Below are 21,345 nucleotides of genomic sequence, written 5' to 3' on the forward strand. Positions count from 1 at the left end.
ACTCTGTTAAGCTCACATAGACTTTTGCCTACCTGAAAAAACTTTTTTCAAATAACCTAATCACTAAAATATTCACACAATTAGGATTTTTTTTATTATTTACAGAAAGAATTAAGATCTCTTCATTAAAAAAAACCTGCTAATAATTCACATTTCATTTCTACGACTACACACAGCAATATTTACATCAACTACAACCAAGTTGTTCTGTCATATATTTTAATGTATATGCTGGAACATATAGCCTCTGAAGTCAAACTGATTATGTCTTTTTAAATGCTTGTTTTTCTTATTTGATATAAGTAAGTTTTTAAACATAGACTTTACTAAGCAGCATTTCATCTGACTCCTATCAAACAAAGTTATTGAAGCATGAGGTCTATATAACCAGTGAAGCAGAAGACCATGCTATTACATGGGTAAATGCTCCAGAGTTACTGAAGCAACACAAAAACAATCACAGAAACGTGGATTTGAAAACTCATAAGCAATTCATTTTGGAAGAAAAGTTTGTGTATAGGCACACATATATATACACATATATATGTGAATATACAAATACAGCAAAAAATATATGCCATTTGACATTAAAACTGCAGAACAGATAGATGTGTTTTCATTTTAAAAAACTTTATTTCCCACTCATATCCTCCCAAAAATAACAAAAACCAAGCCTGAAATCAAAGCTGTCTATCTGTGAGACTTAAAAAAAAAGAAAATTCCTTATCTCCGTATGGTTTATTGGTCTTTTTCAAATGTTCAGACAAAGGAGGAAAAAGAGTTCTCAACCTGTTCTGTCTCTGGAGATAGTGTCACCACAAGCTTTAGCACCCACCATCTTACAGACTCCTTTGGGCATATAAGGGGGCTCTGCCAGGCTTGTAACACAACACATTTATACAACTCATTACCCTACCTCCTGACCCATTTTTAGACAGCAAAAGTTATACTTATGTATGAAATGCACTGGGGTATTTGCTCCCCAGTCCAGCTGGAGAGGTCTATCAAGTACTTAGACCCAGGTGCCCAAGCTCCAGCCACAAAGCTGCAACTTCCTCAACAGTTCCAGCCACAACGTCCATTGGCGAGGTGGGTGATGTCAGCGTTGGGGTTTTTCCAGGTAAGGGATATGACTGATTGGTCTTGAAATGCTGTTTGGAAAAAAAAAAAAAAGAGAGAGAGAGAAAAGAAAAAGGGCTTACATAAACCAATGTGAGTTTGTGTGAAGAGTCCCGTGGAGGGCTGTGCCTCACTCTCCTCACAGGGTGAGGGAGTGTGAGGCAGCATCAACACCCAGAACAGAGCAAGGCCAAATGCTGCTGAAAGTCTGGCTGAGCACAATATTTTACTCGTTATGCAACTCATCCAGCGATGTGGAAGAGCACACTTAGCAGCCTGCAGCCCTTTTATCTTCTCAAAAATAGGTGCTGTTACAGGCTACCCATATAAACAGAATTCTCTCAAGGCCTCCATTTACCCACTTCATGCTTTCTATCCCCATGTCCCCCCAGCCCTCTGAGCCTATTATCTTTATAAACTTTAATTGCCTCGCTACCCTCACCATAGCCTTTCTAGTCTGCAGCAGGGATGTTTGCTCTTTCTTTTTCCACACATAGGGCCTCCACATATAATACTGGAGGGTGTTGCTCAAAAAGTCCCCCCTGGGGCCTATCTCCAACGGTAGACTTCAGCACCCATCACCCTGCTCACCCCAGGGTACATCTTTTAACACCACCACCCCTTTGGCTCCACTCTCCCATCCCCACTCAGCAGCCCCACTGCTATGGGGGGAAACCTTTGGGTCAGCCCCCACAGCCAGAGTCCCACTTCACCCTCACCTACCAGCTCTCAGTGGTCCTTAGCCATTTCCCAGCAGCACTGGCCAGCGCCTTGCAGAATCAGGACCTCACAGATGGCCAGCAGCAGTTGGTTGGGTCATATCCCTTTCCTCCAGTGTTTGTACAGGACCTGGAAATTTTTTAATTCAAGTCTCCCATGATCCCAGAGGCAGCAAACTCTCCACAGGCACCGCCAACTAGGCCAGCCCGCAGCAGTGGGGGCACTGGGCTGTGGGGATGATGCTGGCCTGTTCTCACCTCAGATCACATACTCCATGGTGATGGCAAAGGCTAGTGTAGCAACACGCGAGCATCTCTGATCCAGGTTCAGCACTTAATCAGTAGTTTTTTCCACATTTGCAACTGTTTTCCATGGCACACAGTAAGATTAGTATGGAACTCATCTGTTTCCAACTGCAAACATTTGTTCATTACCCTAGGCTGATCAGCAGGGTATAGAACAAACGTTTGCTGCCTTGATGACAAGGGCCAATGAATAAATACCTTGGGATTAGCCATTTAAAATTGTTTTAGTTAACTTGATCTAACTGCCAATTAATGCATGACACTACATAACCAAAAATTCTAGTCAATAAAGTCCCAAAATGAAAGCCTTCTACTGCTCAAATCTTAGTTACTTACTTACTCAAAAGTTACAAACGCAGACTACAAAGATGCATTTGTAAAGGGAGTCTTGAAAGAAGCAGTCTCTTCAGCCCACAAGACACTGCAGGACACAAAATGTGGCACACATTCCTCATTCTGCACTACACTGTCAGACAGTAGAGTTGAGGTGGAATGGGTTTTTTTTCTTTCATTCAAAGACCATAATGAAATGTTTTTCATTACAGAAAGCTACCTTACAGGAGTTTGCTTTCAAAATAATAACCTAAAAGACAATTGAAAGCAATTAAAGAACGAAAGTAGTCCAAGCAATTTTGCACCACTAACTGCAACATGAGAACAACCAAAACAATGCACAGCAAAAGAAATGTGCTGCAGGAGTCTGGGGGCAGTAAGATTTTTGAATGTGATCTTTAGCCTTGGGGTAATTTCCATAAGTAATAAACTATTCAGAACAGCTGTTTTACTGAAAACAGTACTGCATTTAACTAAGATAGTACGGATTTTCTTCTATACCAATCTACATTTTGACGTTATGTACTTCTAAAGGAGGACGGGACATTGCCTGTGTTTGGTTTTGCAACAGCCGCCTAACCTGATGGATTACTAGAGAGAATAAAGAGTACTGTATTGGAAATTGCTGCCCTCTAGTGACTATATAGAAAAAGCAACTAGAAGAGAGTGTATTTGCCGCAAAGGTGTAAGTCGTCAGTTGGCTATCATTGAACTATGATATAGTTTTATGAGAGTGAAGTCTTGATTAAACTTAGCCTTAAAATATCTTTTGAATAAGCAAAGTACTTGAGTGTAAATAAACAAATAAATTAACATTTATCTAAATTTAATATGTAATGCAGTAAATTGCCACAGATTACAATCAGCAGTACATATGTGTTGCATTAACTGCAAACAAAAAATCTATTTTACATTGTAACTGGTTCAATGAATAAGTTGGTCTAATTTATCTAGGAAACATTTTTCATATGTGCAAATGTTTACACTACTGGGGATTTTAAAAATAAAAAGTGTTAGTTCATCAGCATAAGTACCAGTTAACTGGACTAAAATATAACAAACGGAAACATCATAGTAAACCACTTCAGTAAAACCCTTGATTTTCACCTTTACATGCAGGAAGCTGGTGGAGAACATCTGAATCCTACAGGCATAAACCACCAGCTAAGTTTCACAGGTATTTGAAACAATATAATCAAATTACTGTAGCTAGCAACACAATCAGCTAACTTGTGTAGGTTTATTGGTGGGAAAAGGGTTTGGAAATGGTTAATGCACTCTTAATGTTTCCTAGTGTAATCATTCTTGAGAAACTTAACCATCGTTTCTCAAAAGTAAGTCTCAAATATCAGGTGCTTTCTTTATGAAATTATTGATGACTTCTCAGATTTAACTTCCTTGGGCACTTCCTCCCAATAAAGAAAACTATTGCCACTCAAGTACAGTTACAAATGAGAAAAATAAGTAGTCTGTTCAAAAATTACTGCTTATGGTATCATTGTCTGTATTAAGGCATTACCTAGGCCTGTGTTTGACATTATCACAACATTCACATCTGTCTCTGATCCAATCAGATTATAAACAAAGTAGATGTTGCATTTTTGTAAGCCAGATTATTTCCTTTTCCAGATTCTCGGGCTATGTATCTAAATAGTATGCACCAGAGATGTTCTTTGGATGCTGTAGGAGAGCTTCTTCTGGACCCCACTATCTTTTCCTTTCTGGTAAAATCTAAGGTAAATGTCCAAAGCAGAGAAGAAAAGAAACAAACATGTCATGAATGGGGAACATGATCAGAGCACATAACCAGGCCTAAAAGATCAAAGTCAGTCATTTTGAATCAGGTTAATACTGAAAAAAACCCCATACTTCTTCATGCCACCTTTACAGTCTTTCAGTTTGTCAATGCCTTTTTTCATGCACTTATGCTCTGACTAGCAGAACGTATTCCAGATTTTGATTAACCAGGACTACAACACTCCAGATGAATGCAGCAAAACTATTCTTTCATTAGCAAGCTTTTATCTCCGTAGCAGACCTGGCAGAACAGATGGTACTAAATACTAAGAAGCTGTCTAACTAATAATCAACCCCTGGGGGACACACATGCATTCTTTTAGATTGTTTCACTGTGCTTTCTACTCCACCTTATAGCTCTTATCTGAAAAGAATCAGTGATAAAAAGAGTGACTCGCATTTTCCTGTCTGAAACCATAAGAATGCCAACCACTCTCAGAAAAATTGTTTACCGTCTGGGCTCTTTTTTAGTAAGTTGGCAAAGAAAATATCTTGTAATTATCTGTGAAAGTTTTCCATGAGGCAAAGCAGAGACAGGCCCAGAAGTGTCAGAAGACAGAGCCCTTGCACTGGGATCACAGTGAAGAGATGGAAGTTTGCAAAGGTATAGCTATGGGTGAAAGAAAAATCGAAAATACATGAATAATTGGAAGATTAATTAGAATGATGTGGAGAAGCATGGAAGAAGGATAGTGAGAGTATTGAACGGATAAAGAAGTAAAGACACAAGACAAAGTTAAAAACAATAACACTAAAATAAGAACTAGAAAACTGCAGGACTAGGGAGCAGGACAGCAAGCCTTTCTGCCTATGCTATGCAGGTAGACTTCTGGCCTACAAATCTTTGGTTACAGTTTTTGGATGTACGACTTCCCTTCAAGAAGAAAATATTTTAAATGTCTTCATATATAGAGTACTCAGTTGCCTAAATCCTAAATCTCAAATTTAAGATAAAAGTAAGTTGAAGATGGGATTTAATAAAATATTACGATTTAACCAGATGTTTACAGAACTAGTCTTTAAAGAAGATGACCCAGGTCAAGCCTGCTTATACCTCTTTCATTCAGCAGGTACTTAGATGCTTCCCTCGTTAGGATTTTGAAGATCCTCATATAGCTTCACATGTATTATTTGGAAGTACAATTTTACCTCTTTAATTCAACAAATCCTACCAGCAGCTAATCACCAAAGATTTTTCACATGACCCATCACCTATTTGTTCCATTCCCTGAAATCGTCATATTCTAATTTGAACTCATTTAAAAGTCTGATTTGTCAAAACACTCTCTGGGAAAGAGACTACACAGAGACTGCATGATTCTTACCCTCCTCAGTACTTCATTACTTGTAAGCACACTAAAAAAGATGAAAAAGAAGAAAAAAAATGAAGGAAGAGGGAAAGGCAAAGGGAAAGGGGCAAAGGGGAAGAGGAAGAGGAAGAGGAGGAGGAGGACGACAAAGGGGAAAGGGAAAGGAGAAAAGGAAAAGGAAAAGGAAAAGGAAAAGGAAAAGGAAAAGGAAAAGGAAAAGGAAAAGGAAAAGGAAAAGGAAAAGGAAAAGGAAAAGGAAAAGGAAAAGGAAAAGGAAAAGGAAAAGGAAAAGGAAAAGGGGTTACTAGTTTCTGCTTAGCCTTATATCATCAATCACATTTGGTTACTTCAGATGACTTGAAAATGAATGTGGAAGAAGTATACGTATTTTTACATATTTGCTGAAATCGCTTAAGAGTAGAATTTCTTTTATTTATACAGTTTTGTTTAGACTTCTACCAAAACTGATGGATGATGTTTAAGGATGGGAAGAGCTACAGAGCTGGCAAGGGTTGTGTTTAGTTCAATTAGGATGCTTGTAAGCCACCCCTCTAGTTACAGGCAAGTTTAATGTTACAGCTCTAATAGTGCCAGAACAATGACTTCTATTTTGGGGAAAATAAAGACTAGCAGAAATATTTTAGAAAATAGCAACTACTTCCATATTGTTACTTATATTGGGGTTTATATATATATTGCAGTTTATATTAGATTTATTTTAAATGTTTCATCAAATTGATAATTTCTATTTCTATTTGCATCACTTCTACGCATAGTTTTTAATACAGCTCTTGACAGGCCTGCTCTCACAAGCCTGGTTTTCATTTGAAACCTCTCATACAGTTAATTTGTTTTATTATTTTATCTTAGAACGTGCATCTATTCAGAAGACAGAGGTTAAGTAAGTCTGTTCAGCAGAAATGAAAACTCAAACACTTATCAATTGATCTAGGAAAATCTTCTGGTAAATTTACTGCAACTCCATTAACAGTTACCTCTGCAAAGATATGCTTGTGACATGAACAGAATGGTTCCCTAGGAACCACAAGAGGAAACACTCTACAGGAATAGATACAGACTAAAGCAGAAAGCTGTTTCTAGGAAACAAACAAACAAACAAAAAAAGAACAACTAAAAAGCAAAAGCTATGAGAGAGTCAATATCTTGCTCTGAATAGAATAGTAGCTTTGTCCTTTTTTACTCAACTGTTTTCACTGCTCTCTTTATTCTGGTGTGCTGGTTTAGGCTGGAGAATGATAGAATCATGAAATCATAGAATCATAGAATGGTTTGAGCTGGAAGGGACCTTAAAGATCACCTAATTCCAAGCCCCCTGCCATGGGCAGGTACACAGCCCACTAGATCAGACTGCTCAAGGCCCCATCCAGCCTGGCCTTGAACACTTCCAAGGATGGGGCATCCACAACTTCCCTTGGCAACCTGTTCCAGTGCCTCACCACCCTCATTGTAAAGAATTTCCTCCTCATGTCTAGTCTAAATCTTCCTCTCTCCAATTTATAGCCATTTCCCCTAGTCCTATCACTACACGCCTCTGTAAGAATTCCCTCCCCAGCTTTCTTCTACAGCCCCTTCAGGTACTGGAAAGTTGCTATAAGATGTCCTTGGAGCCTTCTCTTCTCCAGGCTGAACAACCCCAGCTCTCCCAGCCTGTCCTCATATGGGAGGTGCTCCAGCATTCTGATCATATTTGTAGCCTTCCTCTGGACCCGTTCCAACATTTTCATATCCTTTTTATGTTGAGGATTCCAGAACTGGACACAATACTCCAGGCAGGGTCTCACAAGAGAGGAATAGAGGGGCAGAATCACCTCCCTCAACCTGCTGGCTACGCTTCTGTTGATGGAGTCCAGGATACGGTTGGCCTTCGGGTCTGCAAGGATACATTGCTGGCTCATAGAATCATGGAATCAAACTTCTCCTGATGGCCATGACTTTTCAAATATCATGGAGAGTGCCTAGGCAACCACAGTAGCCAATTCACTCAGGACTCTGGGATACACCTCATCAGGTTCCCCAGGTGGTCAAGAACCTGATATATACTTCCCTATAATGCTCCTCTCTAGTGGGAGAGGCTTTACCGCTCTGGTCCCCATCTTGTTGTCCATTGATCCAGGATGGGTGAGAAGAGCAGTTGTCAGTGAAGACTGAGGCAATAAAGTTGTTGAGTACCTTAGTCTTCTCCTCGTCTATTGATTGATGTGAGGTCACCATTTTAATCCATCAGTCAGGGTACACTTTCTTTAACCTTCCTTTTCTGACTGACGTAGAAGGCCTTCCTGTTAGTCTTCACTTCCATTGCCAAGTTCAGACACAGCTGCACCTTGGTGTTCCCGACCCCACCCCTACACAACTGGGCAGTATCCCTAGACTCTTCCCAGATTACCTGTTCCTGCTTGCACTGCTACTGTGCCGTTCCCTCTTGCTCTTCAGTTTGATCAGCAGGCCTCGACTCAGCCACACTGGTCTCTTCCCTTCCCTGCCTGATTTCCTCCATCTGGGGACTAAGCACACTTGCACTTTATGGCAAATTCTGTTTGATCCCTTGTCCCTGAGGATCATATCCCAGGAGGTCCTACTGACTAACTCCTTGAAGATTTTGATATCTGCTTTCCCAACACTTAGGGTCCTGACTATACTCCTTACCTGTCCCATAACCCTCAGGACTTTGAACTCCACCAGCGGGTGTTCATTGCAGCCCATGATGCCTCTGATCTTTGTGTCACTGGTGAGCTCACTTGTATTGGTGATCATCGTGTCCAGTATTGCATCCCAGCGGGTCGGGTATCTTATTAGCTGGGTTAAGAAATTATCTTCAATGCACTCTAGGAATATCCTGGATTGCCTACAGCTTGCTGTGCTGCTTTTCTAGCATATGGCAGGGTGGCTGAAGCCCCCTGTATGATGAGAATTTACAGCCTGTAGTCATTGATAGCCACACTTCACTCATGAGATTCCTCCCACCAAGTTTCAGTGAGTGCAAGCTGATCACAGCTTTCTAGTAGCAGGGTAGCTTCTGGCTCCTCCTGTTTGCTGCTCAAGCTTCATGCATTTGTATAGAGGCACTTCAGCTGGGCTGTTGGCCACATCACCTTCTTAGTGGAAGACTCCTTATTTCCCTTAAGGTGTTCTGCAGAAGTTTCCTTCCTGGCAACTGGGAGGGGACACAGCCGAGATAGCTGTCTCCAATTGATGAGATAGATATTCCACATTATATGATGTCATCCATAGCATATAAAGCTGGGGAAATAAGAAAGAAGGAGAGGACGTTCAGCCGAGATAGCTGTCTCCAATTGATTAGAGATAGATATTCTACATCATATGATGTCATCCTTAGCATATAAAGCTGGGGAAATAAGAAAGAAGGAGAGGAGATTCAGAGTTACAGCACTGATCTTCCCAAGCAATCAATGCATGTGTCGGAATACTGCTTTCCTGGAGATGGCTGAACACCTGACTGCTGATGGGAATCAGTGAATGAATTCTTTCCTTAGCTTTGTTTGTATATGCAGCTTTTGCTTTACCTATTAAACTGTCTATATTCCAACCCATGAGTTTTCTCACTTTCACCCTTCCGATTCTGTCCCCCATCCCACCAGAGAGAGAGAGAGAGAGAGAGCGCAGCTGTGTGGTGTTCAGTTGCCAGCTGGGGTTAAAACTATGACACCTTGTGCAAACGCTTTAACATTTTTGCTCATGGAAATTCACAGTGGGAGCTGGAGAACAGAAAAAAAATAGCAACTCATAAGGAGAATTTTCTCTATTCTTTTAAAGATTTAATCTTTGATTTGTTTTCCCCTATTTTTAAATAAGCTTAAAAAAGACCTTTTACAAAAGGAAAAGAATAGCAAGTTCTAAGAGGTAATAAAAGAAATGTAAAAAGAAAATTACCAGGCAAATATTTTTAGTTGCAGTAGTATCAGCTTTCATGGCTGAACATGTTATTTTTCTTGGATTAAAAAACTTGCTTATTAACTAGAACTCCCCACTGGCCATAATAATAGTAAGAAGATACAGTTCCTTAATGCTGGACTACAAAATCTTCTCGATCCATCTCATCAAGGAGCTCAAGGTGTCAAAACTTTGCAAGGGCAGATGTCAGGAGTACTCAGGAAAGCAGCAGTTGTTCTGAAGTGTCGGAATATACATCACAACAGTTCTGCCAGTAAATTTAAGGATCTGTCTCATGGGTTGTTCTCAACTACCTTGCTTCTTGTTAAAATGAAGTATATTTAATAATTTAAGCACTGTGCTTATTAATATATTTGTAAGACAACAAAGTGCTTTTAAGTTCCTATTGCACCAATAATGATGGCCATGCTCAAAGGGTTGTTTTGAAAGTAGTTATATCCAGGTAGCAGCCATTCACACATGTTGTTCCCCAGGGGTCAGCATCGATGATATGGATGAGGGGGTTGAAGGAACCCTCAGTAAGTTTGCAGATGACATCAAGTCTTCTTGAGGGTAGGAAATCTCTGCAGAGGGATCTGGAAGAGCTGGATCAATGGGTTGAGGCCAGTGATATGAGGTTTAACAATGCCAAATGCCTGGTTCTGCACCTGGGCCACAACAATCTATAGTCTTGGGGAAGAGCGGATGGAAAACTGCGCAGCAGAAAAGGACCTGTTCATCGACATGAGCCAAGAAGGTCAACAGCATCCTGGCTTTTATCAGAAATGGTGTGATGGTGTGACCAGCAGGACTAGGGTAGAGATCGTGCCCCTGAACTCAGCATCAATGAGGTCACACCTTGAATACTGTGTTCAGTTTTGGGTCCCTCACTACAAGGAGGACACTGAGTTGCTGGAGCTGAGGGAACTGGGGTTGTCAAGTCTGGAGAAAAGGAGGCTGTGGGGAAACCTACATTCTCTACAACTACCTGAGAGGTTGTAGCAATGTGAGTTGTTGGTCTCTTCTCCCAAGTAACAAGTCATAGGATGACGAAAAGGCTTGAACATGCACAAGGGGAAGTTTAGGCTGGATATTAGAAAAATATTCTATACCTTAAGTGTTGTCAATCATTGGAACAAGCTGCCCAGGGAGGTGGTTGAGTCACCATTCCTAGAGGTACTTAAAAAGATGTGCAGTCGGTTCTTAGGGACATAGTTTAGTGATAGACTTGGCAGTGTTTGGTTAACAGTTGGACTTAAAGATCTTAAGGGTCTTTTACAATCTAAATGATTCTGTGATTCTATGATGGCAGTTAAAGTTGCAAATTTTACCTGAAGCAACTTTTAACTTGGGTTTTGGTGCATTTTTTTCTTTGATATGTGGACTCCTAAGTACTTTATCTACCAGCAGCCCTGGCTGACTGGGGAAGTTCCATTTGACTGGAACAGTAACAAACGTTGGCAAATGTTATACCCAAGGGTCGAAGGGAGAATCTGTGGAACTACAGGCCTGTGAGTCTGATCTTGGTGCTAGAGAAGGTCGTGGAGTAGGTCATCTCGAGTGCTATTGCACAGCACACACAAGACAAATAAGTGATGAGGCCCAGTCAACATGGGTTTATGAAAGCCACGTCCTGCCAAACCAACTCGATTTCCTTCTATGACAAGGTTACCCACTGAATGGAGAAGGAAAAGGTTGTAGATACAGTGTTCCTGGATTTGGCAAAGCCTTTGACCCCATTTCTCACAGTATTCTGCTTGAGAAACTGGCTGTCACTGGCTTGCACAGACATACACTCTGTTGGGTAAAAAATTGGCTGGATGGTTGGGCCCAAAGCGTGGTGATAAATGGAGTGAAAGCTAGGTAGAGGCCGGTCACAAGTGGTGTTCCCCAGAGCTCAGTGTTGGGTCCAGTCATATTCAATACCTTTATTGATGATCTGGACAAGGGGATTGAGCATACCTTTATTAAGTTTGTAGATGACACCAAGCTGGGAGAAACTGTCGATCTGATTAAGGGTAGGGAGGCTCTATAGAGGGATCTGGACAGGCTGGATAAATGCATTGAGATCAGTGGTGTGAGATTTAACAAGGCCAAGTGCTGAGTGCTGCACTTGGGACAAAACAACCCCGTGCAGTGTTACAGGCCTGGGGAAGAGTTGCTTGAAAGCTGCCTGGCAGAGAAGGACACGAGGGTGTTGGTTGACAGATGACTGAATATGAGCCAGCAGTGTGCCAAGAAGGCCGATGTCATCTTGACATTTATCAGAAACAGCGTGGCGAGCAGGAACAGGGAAGTATTTGGCATTGGTGAGTGTATACCTTGAATACTGTGTTCAGTTTTGGGCCCCTCACTACAAGAAAGATAATGGGGTGTTGAAACTTGTCCAGAGGTCAACAAAGCTGGTGTAGGGTCTGGAGCATAAGTGTTATGAGGAGCAGCTGAATGAACTGGGTTTGTTTAGCCTAGAGAAAATGAGGCTGAGGGGAGACCTTATCACTATCTACAACTACCTGAAGGGAGGTTGTAGCAAGGCGAGTGTTGGTCTGTTCTCACAAATAATAGGAAATAGGACGAGAGGAAATGGCCTCAAGTTGTGTCAGGGGAGGTTCAAATTAGACATCAGGAAAAATTTCTTCAGTACCATTCACGAGCACTGACAAAAAGAAAATACACAGAAGAAAGATTGCTATTGAACCATATTTTATTATACTGCAATTTGGAATACAGAGAAGTTGTAGTTCTTTTAAAATATGTATGTGGACAAAATTACAGGGAATGCAGTGATTTGTAGTTTTGAGGAGGAACAAACTGTATGAACACTACAGCTTTACTGGTGAATGGTATAAATTAAAGTTTCAAAAGTCTTCACAATTTATAGCCTTATTTATTTAATATCCAGACTTATCTTAAAAGTTTGTACATGCAATTGGCGTGGAATTTCTTCCTCATACTAGTGTGAAAATACACTTCTATTTTAAATATTTCACTTCATATTCAGTGGAAAACCTTCACAGCTTGGGTTTATTTGTTGCTCAGCCACCTAATGTCTAATTTCCTATAAACCCAGCTATCTATAGCCATAACACAAAGACTGCAAGTTGTAAGAAAAGGACTTCTTAAAACTGAGTAACACATTTGAACCTAGATTCCACATATCAGTCAAATTTTCTTTTAATATAAGTAGAGTTTTCAAACAAAACAAGATTTGTGGGAAAAAAATGAATAATAATGAATATTGATGTTACTAATCCTACAGATACCAATAAGAAAGGATTAGGCCCGGTAGTAATACAGTGGGAAAGAAACACTAAAATGATGCTGTAAAAATCTGCTCCAATCCATAAGTAGCTTGTACAGGGTCAGAGGGGTAACATTACAGGCTACATCTAATCTGGCAAGATTAGTGGTAAAGGACATTAGAACTGCACACAAGATATTAATCCATTTTTTAAATTATCTAATACAATCAGAAACATCTTGGAAGCATGTTTCTTTGTACTATAACAAAGTGCCCTGACTATATGAATAAATGTCCCCCTTGGGGTTATGAATTAGGGATGTTCCACTGAAATATTTTTCCTCTACAAAGTTACCTACTATTGTTATACATCAGTGGACTGGGAAAAAAGGATCTATATCTGAACAGATTGCCAGTACTAATACAGAACTTATTAGCTTAATTGGGGATCTGCATGGGTGTACATCTACATGACACTCCTTGCAGGAGTTGTCTGTACTTTTAAATGCAATTTAATAGGGCATACAGATGTGGATTTTGTAATACAAAAATAATTACAAATAAAAATACTTAAAGCATTTTAGGGCATAACTGTACTTCTAAGAACAATTAAAAGAAGCTGCAGCTTGTCTTATTAAGCCATTAATGTATGCTAAAGAGGCACAAAGTGGTTACAAGAACTTATGTGATCAAAACATTTTCAGAGCATCTCACAGAAATTACTGCCTTAGAAATGTATATTACACCACAATTAAAAAGGGTCAAAACAAATACAATAATACTTCCATGTTAACTGAATAAAAAATAATTTATTTACAGATCATGAGGGAAAATGACAAAAGGCCTTGCCTTTTCAAATAAATACAAGCATTAAGGGTACATCCACTAACTGAAAAGATAACTTTGTGCCATTAAATGAATAGTTCTTATGTACTAAACAAAACCATAAGTACATTCAAAGTACAACAGTGCAACCATGTCAGATTTATAGCTCGTTTGCCAAAACAACAGACAACTTCGTATAATATTCATTATTCCCATATACGAATTCATGCTTTAATTGCTAAATTTAAATATTTTTTCCAAGTTCTTTTGCTTCAATGTGAATTTTATATAAATATTCTTACTTGATGGAGCTGATCATAGGATTTCTAAAATTATTTCCAACTGAACTATGGCTACATCGCCATTCTTTACAACCTTTTTGCAGTAATTTATACATTGACCATAAAACTACTGCAAGGTAAAACTTTCTTAATAGTTTCTAACCCCGAATCTCATTTAAGAACAACACTGTTTCAAAATTAAGTCGACTTACATGACACAAAAAAATTACAGAGCTTAAAAAAGACAATTCAGTTTATGCAATCTGGCCAAATAGCACAAGAGAGAATTTGGTTATTAGAATAAACAAAAAGAAGTACCCAAAATATCAATGGCCCAATCCTGCAGAAGAAATAGGAGCAAAGGCAGGTGCCAGAACTCATATCCTTCACCTAAGCTCTCTACAGCCATGGACATTTGTATGGTACTCTCTGTATGGTAAGACTCTCAGATATTGAAGCAATTACTGCACATGCACATACACTGCTAATTCTGGAATGTGGAAACCACATCTGCAAGAGGTACCTCATAATGTTATTATAGTGGTGAAAATAAGGCCAAGGGTGATCTAACAGCCTTCAAACACTGAAAGGCAAGTTACCAAGATTGCTGCCAAATTCTTCTTGGTAGGAGAACATGATACAATGAGAGGAAATTGCTACAAATTTGTAGTCACTGGGAAAACTGAGGTTGGACATGTAGAGAAATTTTTATCCAGAAGGGGAGTGCAAACATAGGAACACATTGTCCAGAATGGTGGTGGCATCTCTGTCTTTGGGGATTTTCACAGCCTGGCTAACCAAACCCACAGTTAAACTGATCTAAGGCTGGCAACAGTCCATCTCTGCTTGGGTGCTTGGGAGGCTGGACAAAACCACCTCCCGAAATACTTCTTGCAAATAATGTTACGTGGTTCTCTGTTTCCAGCCGAAATATTTTTCTCATCAGGTGTATCAACAACTTCTAGACAACCATATTTCACCTCATTTACTGCAGGCTATGACCACAGATCTGGTCATAGCCTGGTTCAGGAGATCACTGAGCCTCAATTTACAAGAAGAAACACTGAAGAAGCAATATTTTGGAATGTAAGTAACAGCTTATAATTATGACCTTTTCTTCCTATCTCTCTCCTCCATAATGCTGCAGGAAGAACCTTCTTAACCACAGTAACTTTACTTCCATTTCACTCCTCAATGAGAAACCTTTACACACAATGAATGCAGAAGAGGCCCACATCAATGCACTCAGTTAAGCATGGTTTTCTCCTCAAAGAAGCTAATTACAGCTGTAATTTTCTTGCTTTAATAATAGAGGGTTAATAATAAACAGTACGTATGTCATCAGGCATATTCCTGATACACCTGCAACTCCTTCATTCTCTGCCACCTGCTCCAGATAATTCTCAGGGCTACAGCCAGGCCTTTCATACTGCTGGGTGGTCAGATGCTACAACCCTTAAGTCTCCTGTGTGGACTAAAGTAGTCTGTGAAGATACCCCTAGTATTTCAAAAAGGACATCAAACCTGTTTTCTCCTCTAGGGCTGAAGTACAATACGGTAAAATAAAGTCTTATTCCTTCTGGCATTAGATTTCTGTCTTAGTAAGTTTTCAGATAGTTACCTGAGAATTAACTGGTCTGATCTAGAGGTTTGAAAGGACACCTAAAATCATTGCTCCTCATATGCTAAAACTGCATCATTTTAAAAAAATTATGCAGCATCCTGTTTCTGAGAACTCCATGTTTTATAAAATTGATAATATAGTACAGGGTAGACTTTGTTCAAATATAGCGCTGACAAAATGCAATAGCAGCTGCTAGTCATAAGGGTTTCCAAACAGTCTTTAAAACTATCCAGAGTTGTTTTGCTGAGCTAGGTTTCAACCCAAAGATGTTCTATACATATAGATGTTGAAAATATATACAAAAAGAACCAAAACGGTTTTGCTAGCTCTGCAGGGGCCCCATCCAATTCCCATCAAAATTAGTGAAAGCTGAGAAGAATTGGATCATGGCTGTTCACTGTAGAAATACCTGTATTTTTTGTCACATTATAGGGCATTATAAGCAGTAATAACTCAGTTTTCAGAGACGCTTACACCTAAAGCTACCACTGACTGGTGAGTTTCTCAGCATTTTCCTAAAATCAGGAATTCCTTATTAAGGTAAGTTGTTGCTGTTCACTTCAGGGACTTCTTTTAATGAACAGTTTATACAGATGCTTGTGCACGTGCAGTAGTTCTTTCACTTGCAGGTTTAAAACTTAAAAAATGCATGAAGAATAACCATTAAAACAGACTTGTCTGTACTATTACAATCCCTAAATTAGTGTCTGAATGGAAGACATATGAAAGACAAGGGAAAAATTGCAACCCCTATCTGTTTGCAATACTAACAATGATCTAGTCTAAACAAGCAGGCAGGTATTGGATCGTTAATTAAGCTCCGAAATCCTACATATCACAAGTATTATAGTCTCTCCAGAATTTTGAGCTGTAATGGTTCATGCAAACATTCCTTTCACTTCTGAGCTGTGTAGGATCAGACGTAATACTTACTTCTCAGTTCTGAATGAAACCTCAGCTCCCAAAATTAAATAAATTCTAACTCACCAACTTTTGTAAAATTGCATTAGAACTCCATGCCCCTGCTACTGTCTTCTCCTGACAAACCATTGTGCTTCATGCCCTGAACTTAGGGACTACCTAGATCTAGGGAAGCTTTCAATGGTTTGGAGTTTTCTTAGGAAGTGTTTCATCAACATATAACTTAAGGCCTTCAAAAAACTAGGTAAGCAGATGTAAGCAAATAGAGATTAAATTAGTTGAAGCCATAATTTTTTCTTTTACTGTATGATAAAATATTATTGTGTTGTGTATCTAAGAAAAAATGAATCCATAAAGAAACAAGCAGGTAAAGAAGATAAAATATATGACAAGATTGTATGCACTGACAACAGTAATATTGACTGTGAGCTCATTTCATTGACTTATACTATTTAAGAAAAGTGAAACCAGAGCCTAAGAGATAAAGCAATACCCTAAATATGAATGATAAGCAAGTACAGTCTGGATTTTTAACATGATGTGCAATTCCTAACTATGCAAATGTATATATCCCCAAGAATACATTATTGAAATCCTTCATTTTTTTGAAAAATATATAAGTTATTTAGGCCAGGAAAAGTATCTGTCACTTAAACATTGCAACAGTTTTTCGTGAGTGCCAATTTTTTGACAGGTGTCCCAGCCAAGCTAGTGACTGACCTTGTATCATCTTGATTATCACTTCGTTTTCGCACTTCGCTGTAAAAAAAGCAACCAAAGAAACAAAACAATGTCCTCCATTAAAACATTTCTATTCGTGCTTACTGTTTCTCCCAGTAAATCTTATATAGCTCACCATCATCTGGTGTGTGGTTAATAAAAACAATGGCTTTACATGCACAGAATCAACGTGTCCACTTTGGGAATATCAATATTTCTATAGAAATCAGTTAGTGATAGAAATAATTTCTGATACCTAGTAACTCCACAGTGTTCTGTTTTCCCTTTCCTTTTCTTTTGATAATTTTTCTTTAATTCACTTGCTTCAGTATACCACCACAGAAACAGAATACATCCATAACTGAAAACTTAAAACTAAATAACCACAATTTCAAGTATAAAATTACCCTCAGAGGAAAAGTTCATATTGCTGCATTCTTTTTTATAAATGCAGACTTAAAAGTTGAGTATGTATGTATTCTTACTATGGGTCCCTCTGAATATCAAAAGCCAGCTCTAAAATTTCTTGCTTATAAATATACAGATAAATATATATAATCAAAAAACCAATTTCAGCCCCCTCAGATTTACTCATATTTTAATGAATAAATTCATTAAGTTCCCCTCAGAACGCCGTATTACTCAAGATAATAGTGGCAAAAAGGAACTATACAAAGCGGTAACAGATAAGTCTGTGAGTCTGCCCTAACAAAATGTTCATTTAGACATTTTTATTTTGAAATTAAATGCTTCTTTCAAAAAATACATATTAATAAGACTTTAGTAAAGAAATTGAAACCAACCACTTCAGAACATGGTTCTGGTCAACAGCTACACCATTTGAGAGCAAATGAACCTTGTGAAGAAAATATTAATTTTCATTTTCCTTTCACATTCTGTAAAGCGAGCCCTTCCTAATTACATTGTAACCAAGAATGGTTTGGAAAGGTAGCGGAAGTGTAATATTTGTCTCCTCCATTGTTACAGAAATGCAAAGATAACTAAACGGACGTAATCGGAATTTCTGTCTTTTAAATAAATTGGAGAAAGAGACACCAAAGAAAATATAGGGGATTAGAAGGGTCAGTAATAAAAAACTGAATATATATTAATATATGTGAAAGAATTAAGAATCAATTATACATAGAATATATACATTTGAAATTAATTTTAGAAAGAATTAACAAAGTAAATCCATGTTCCATTAAAAAGTGTAACTGATTCACCAAACAGGCTTTAAAATTGTGAGCTCCCTAACTGTGCTCTAATTTAAATATTAATTATTGAGACAGCTTTGCAACACTCACAAGTAAAAACATTACTTGATTAAACTTAGAATAAATCCTGTCTTGCATTTGTCTGTAAAGATTTAACATGGTATTATTTTTAAAATTTTGTTTGTTGAATTTGATATTGGTATAATTTTAAATGTACATGTATGTCTTTGTGTGTATATTCATATGTAATGTCATTTTCATAAAATATACTCCAATGTGTTCACTCAAAAATAGAAACACAGCTACTTACCGAGCAAGATGAAGAACTGCTTCTACAATATTAGATCCATCTTTAGCACTTGTTTCACAGAACAGCGCATTATAAGTCTATGAGTAAAAATAAAATGTTACATCATCCAATCTGAAATGGTTCCCAGGTATATTCAATTGCAAATGGTTTCTTCAATAACACAAAGAAAGATGACACACATTTAAACGAACAGGATTTCTTCTTCTTCAATACATGCACTTCAGTACGGCGAAGAAAAACAGTAACTTCTTTCTAATTGTATCATTTTTACATTCAGTGTATTCTGAATAACAAACTGAATCATAGAATCACAGAATGACTACGTTGGAAAAGACCCCCCCCATTGAGTCCAACCATTCCTATCAACCACTAAATCATGCCCCTGAGCATCTCATCCACCTGTCTTTTAAACATGTCCAGGGATGGTGACTCAACCATCTCCCTGGGCAGCCTGTTCCACTGCCTGATGACCCTTTCTGTGAAAAATTTATTTCTGATGTCCAGCCTGAACCTCACCTGGTGGAGCCTGAGGCCATTCCCCCTTGTCTTTTCCCCTGACACTTGGGAGAAGAGGCCAGTACCCTCCTCTCTACAACCTGCTTTCAGGTAGTTGTAGAGAGCAATAAGATCTCCCCTCAGCCTCCTCCTCTCAAGGCTAAACAACCCCAGTTTCCTCAGCCACTCCTTGTAAGACTTGTTCTCCAGCCCTTTCACCAGCTTCGTTGCTCTTCTCCGCAACACACATTGTAAGCTTGATGTCCAAACTCAATCTTCCTGCCTACAAGACTGTTGCTGGGACAGGCTACTGAATCCAAGTTGTTAGCTACTCACAACCTACAGCACCTGGGATTCCAGTTTATTCTGTAACTAATAGACATGATATAAGCTCTGATCTAAGCAGTCAATTGTGCAAGCGCTCAGCAGCTCAAGTTTCTAAAGAGTCCACATTCTTTTCTGCAAGATATGAGATATATGCATTCCTTAGTCTCCATTTAAATGCATGCCAAAAAACTTGTCCACACTCTATAGCAGAGTAGCCTTTTTGTTTCCTGCAGATATGGTAGGAATACAAGATAGTCCCTTGAAGATGAAAATATTCTGCTTAAAAGGAGGGCAAACACAAGACAGGTGAAATGCCTCATACACTCGCTACTGTGCTTCATGTTTGCGCTGGCAATTTCTCTTTGGCAGCAGAAAAACTCAGTTCGGCTCAGTGGACACTTAAAACATGATTCAGTCCACAAACACCACCAACATACGATATTTTTTCATAAAAAGTATCCATGAACCCTCATTACTAAGTTTGAACAAATTACAGGAAAATTACTTTTGTTTACCACTTTCTCATATGATTTTCAGACTAAAGTTCTTAAGATCAGTTTATACTGAAGAGGAAGACCTGGACCTTACCATAGCCAGCTTTTCTCCATAGTTTATAGGTACACATTTTTGCCCTTGTTCTGTAACAGCTTGACGGAGGTCTGCTTTGTTTCCCACCATCATAACTGGAATATTCTCACGAGTTGCAGCCTATGAAGAGGATTTTCTTTCCTTATTGCCAGAACACTCAGAATGCAAAAAAGTAACTAGCATCATTGTGTCATGCTGATTTCCTGCCCACAAAACAGATTTGGACACTATCACACAAGCTGACAAATTATGAAATCATTCTGAGAACTCTTCATGAGCTAGTTGACATTTAAGCTGCCAGCTTAAACATCAGCCTGTAAAGATGTGCTTCCTTTGCCACAGGACCATTTCCCAAGAAAGAATGTCATGTGTTAAGGTAATCTAAATGCTATATGACAAAATTTCTGTGGGAAAAGTGACCAACTTCTTTACCATGATAAAAGAAATGGCTTTCTGAAGATGAATTAGAGAATTTGCTTATCACTTTCCCTCCTATTAAATCACTCCAGCAGATAAGATAAACTCTTCATTAAAGGCAAATTTGTATTCAAATAAACAAACAAGATGTAATCGTAGAAAGAACTGGTACCACGTACTGGTTTAAAACGCACAGGCTTCAAGGAATACTCAAGCCGTCCACAAGAGGGTGTCTGAAATGGGTACTAATGTTCATTTCAAAAGGAATTGAACGGGAGGGGTGTGATTACATAATACTCTTGTTAAAAAAAAGATGCAACAGTTTTAACACTAATTTAATAGGTCAGTATATATTTAGGATTTCTTTGTAGCTTTTACTCCTATGAGATGCTGCAGCCTGGTTAATTCCAATATGCAGATATTCAGATTTTATAAATAATAAAGTTAGCAATGTAGTGAAAGAGAGTTTCTAAGTTGTATATACTTACACATCTTACCTCAATCATATCCACCCATTCTCGCACATTAAGAAAGCTTTTTTCACATGTTACATCATATAACAGTAAGACACCATCTGCTCTTCTGAAGTAAGATTTAGCAATACTTCGGAATCTTTCAGAAAAAAAAAAGATTTGTATAGGGCCATATGATCAATTTAACATCATTAAGAACACACCATAACTTGACTGCACTACTGACTAAGATTATCGTCACAACACAAGATAAATTTTCTCATAGCTTCTTTCGTAACTACTTCTCAAACACTGCTCATGCAGGTCTACAAATGCTCCATAGGGATCTACAGGACTCTGTCCTGAACAGCAATTAACATTTTTTTGTACCAAATCAGTCTATCTATTACAAATAATCTTATTTGCACTGCACT

At 38.6% G+C, this 21,345-nt stretch overlaps 1 protein-coding gene across 3 annotated transcripts in view; it reads right to left on the minus strand.

Annotated features, from left to right (window-relative positions):
- Positions 1-12,201: 12,201 nt before the first annotated feature.
- Positions 12,202-21,345, minus strand: part of RASEF (RAS and EF-hand domain containing) — a 38,807-nt gene continuing 29,663 nt past the window's right edge. The window contains exons 14-17 of one of the 3 annotated variants that reach the window (XM_054055062.1): positions 20,957-21,071; positions 20,043-20,162; positions 18,633-18,709; positions 12,202-17,144 (exon numbers count right to left, since the gene is read on the minus strand). In XM_054055062.1, the coding sequence (XP_053911037.1) occupies positions 17,036-17,144; positions 18,633-18,709; positions 20,043-20,162; positions 20,957-21,071 (421 nt within the window). In that variant the 3' untranslated portion in view covers positions 12,202-17,035. Of the gene's footprint in view, positions 17,145-18,632; positions 18,710-20,042; positions 20,163-20,947; positions 21,072-21,345 lie in introns of all 3 variants that reach the window. The other 2 variants (XM_054055061.1, XM_054055063.1) reach the window with 2 other exon arrangements.

The sequence above is a fragment of the Cuculus canorus genome, chromosome Z (assembly GCF_017976375.1).
Source record: "Cuculus canorus isolate bCucCan1 chromosome Z, bCucCan1.pri, whole genome shotgun sequence".
Lineage (NCBI taxonomy): Eukaryota > Metazoa > Chordata > Aves > Cuculiformes > Cuculidae > Cuculus > Cuculus canorus.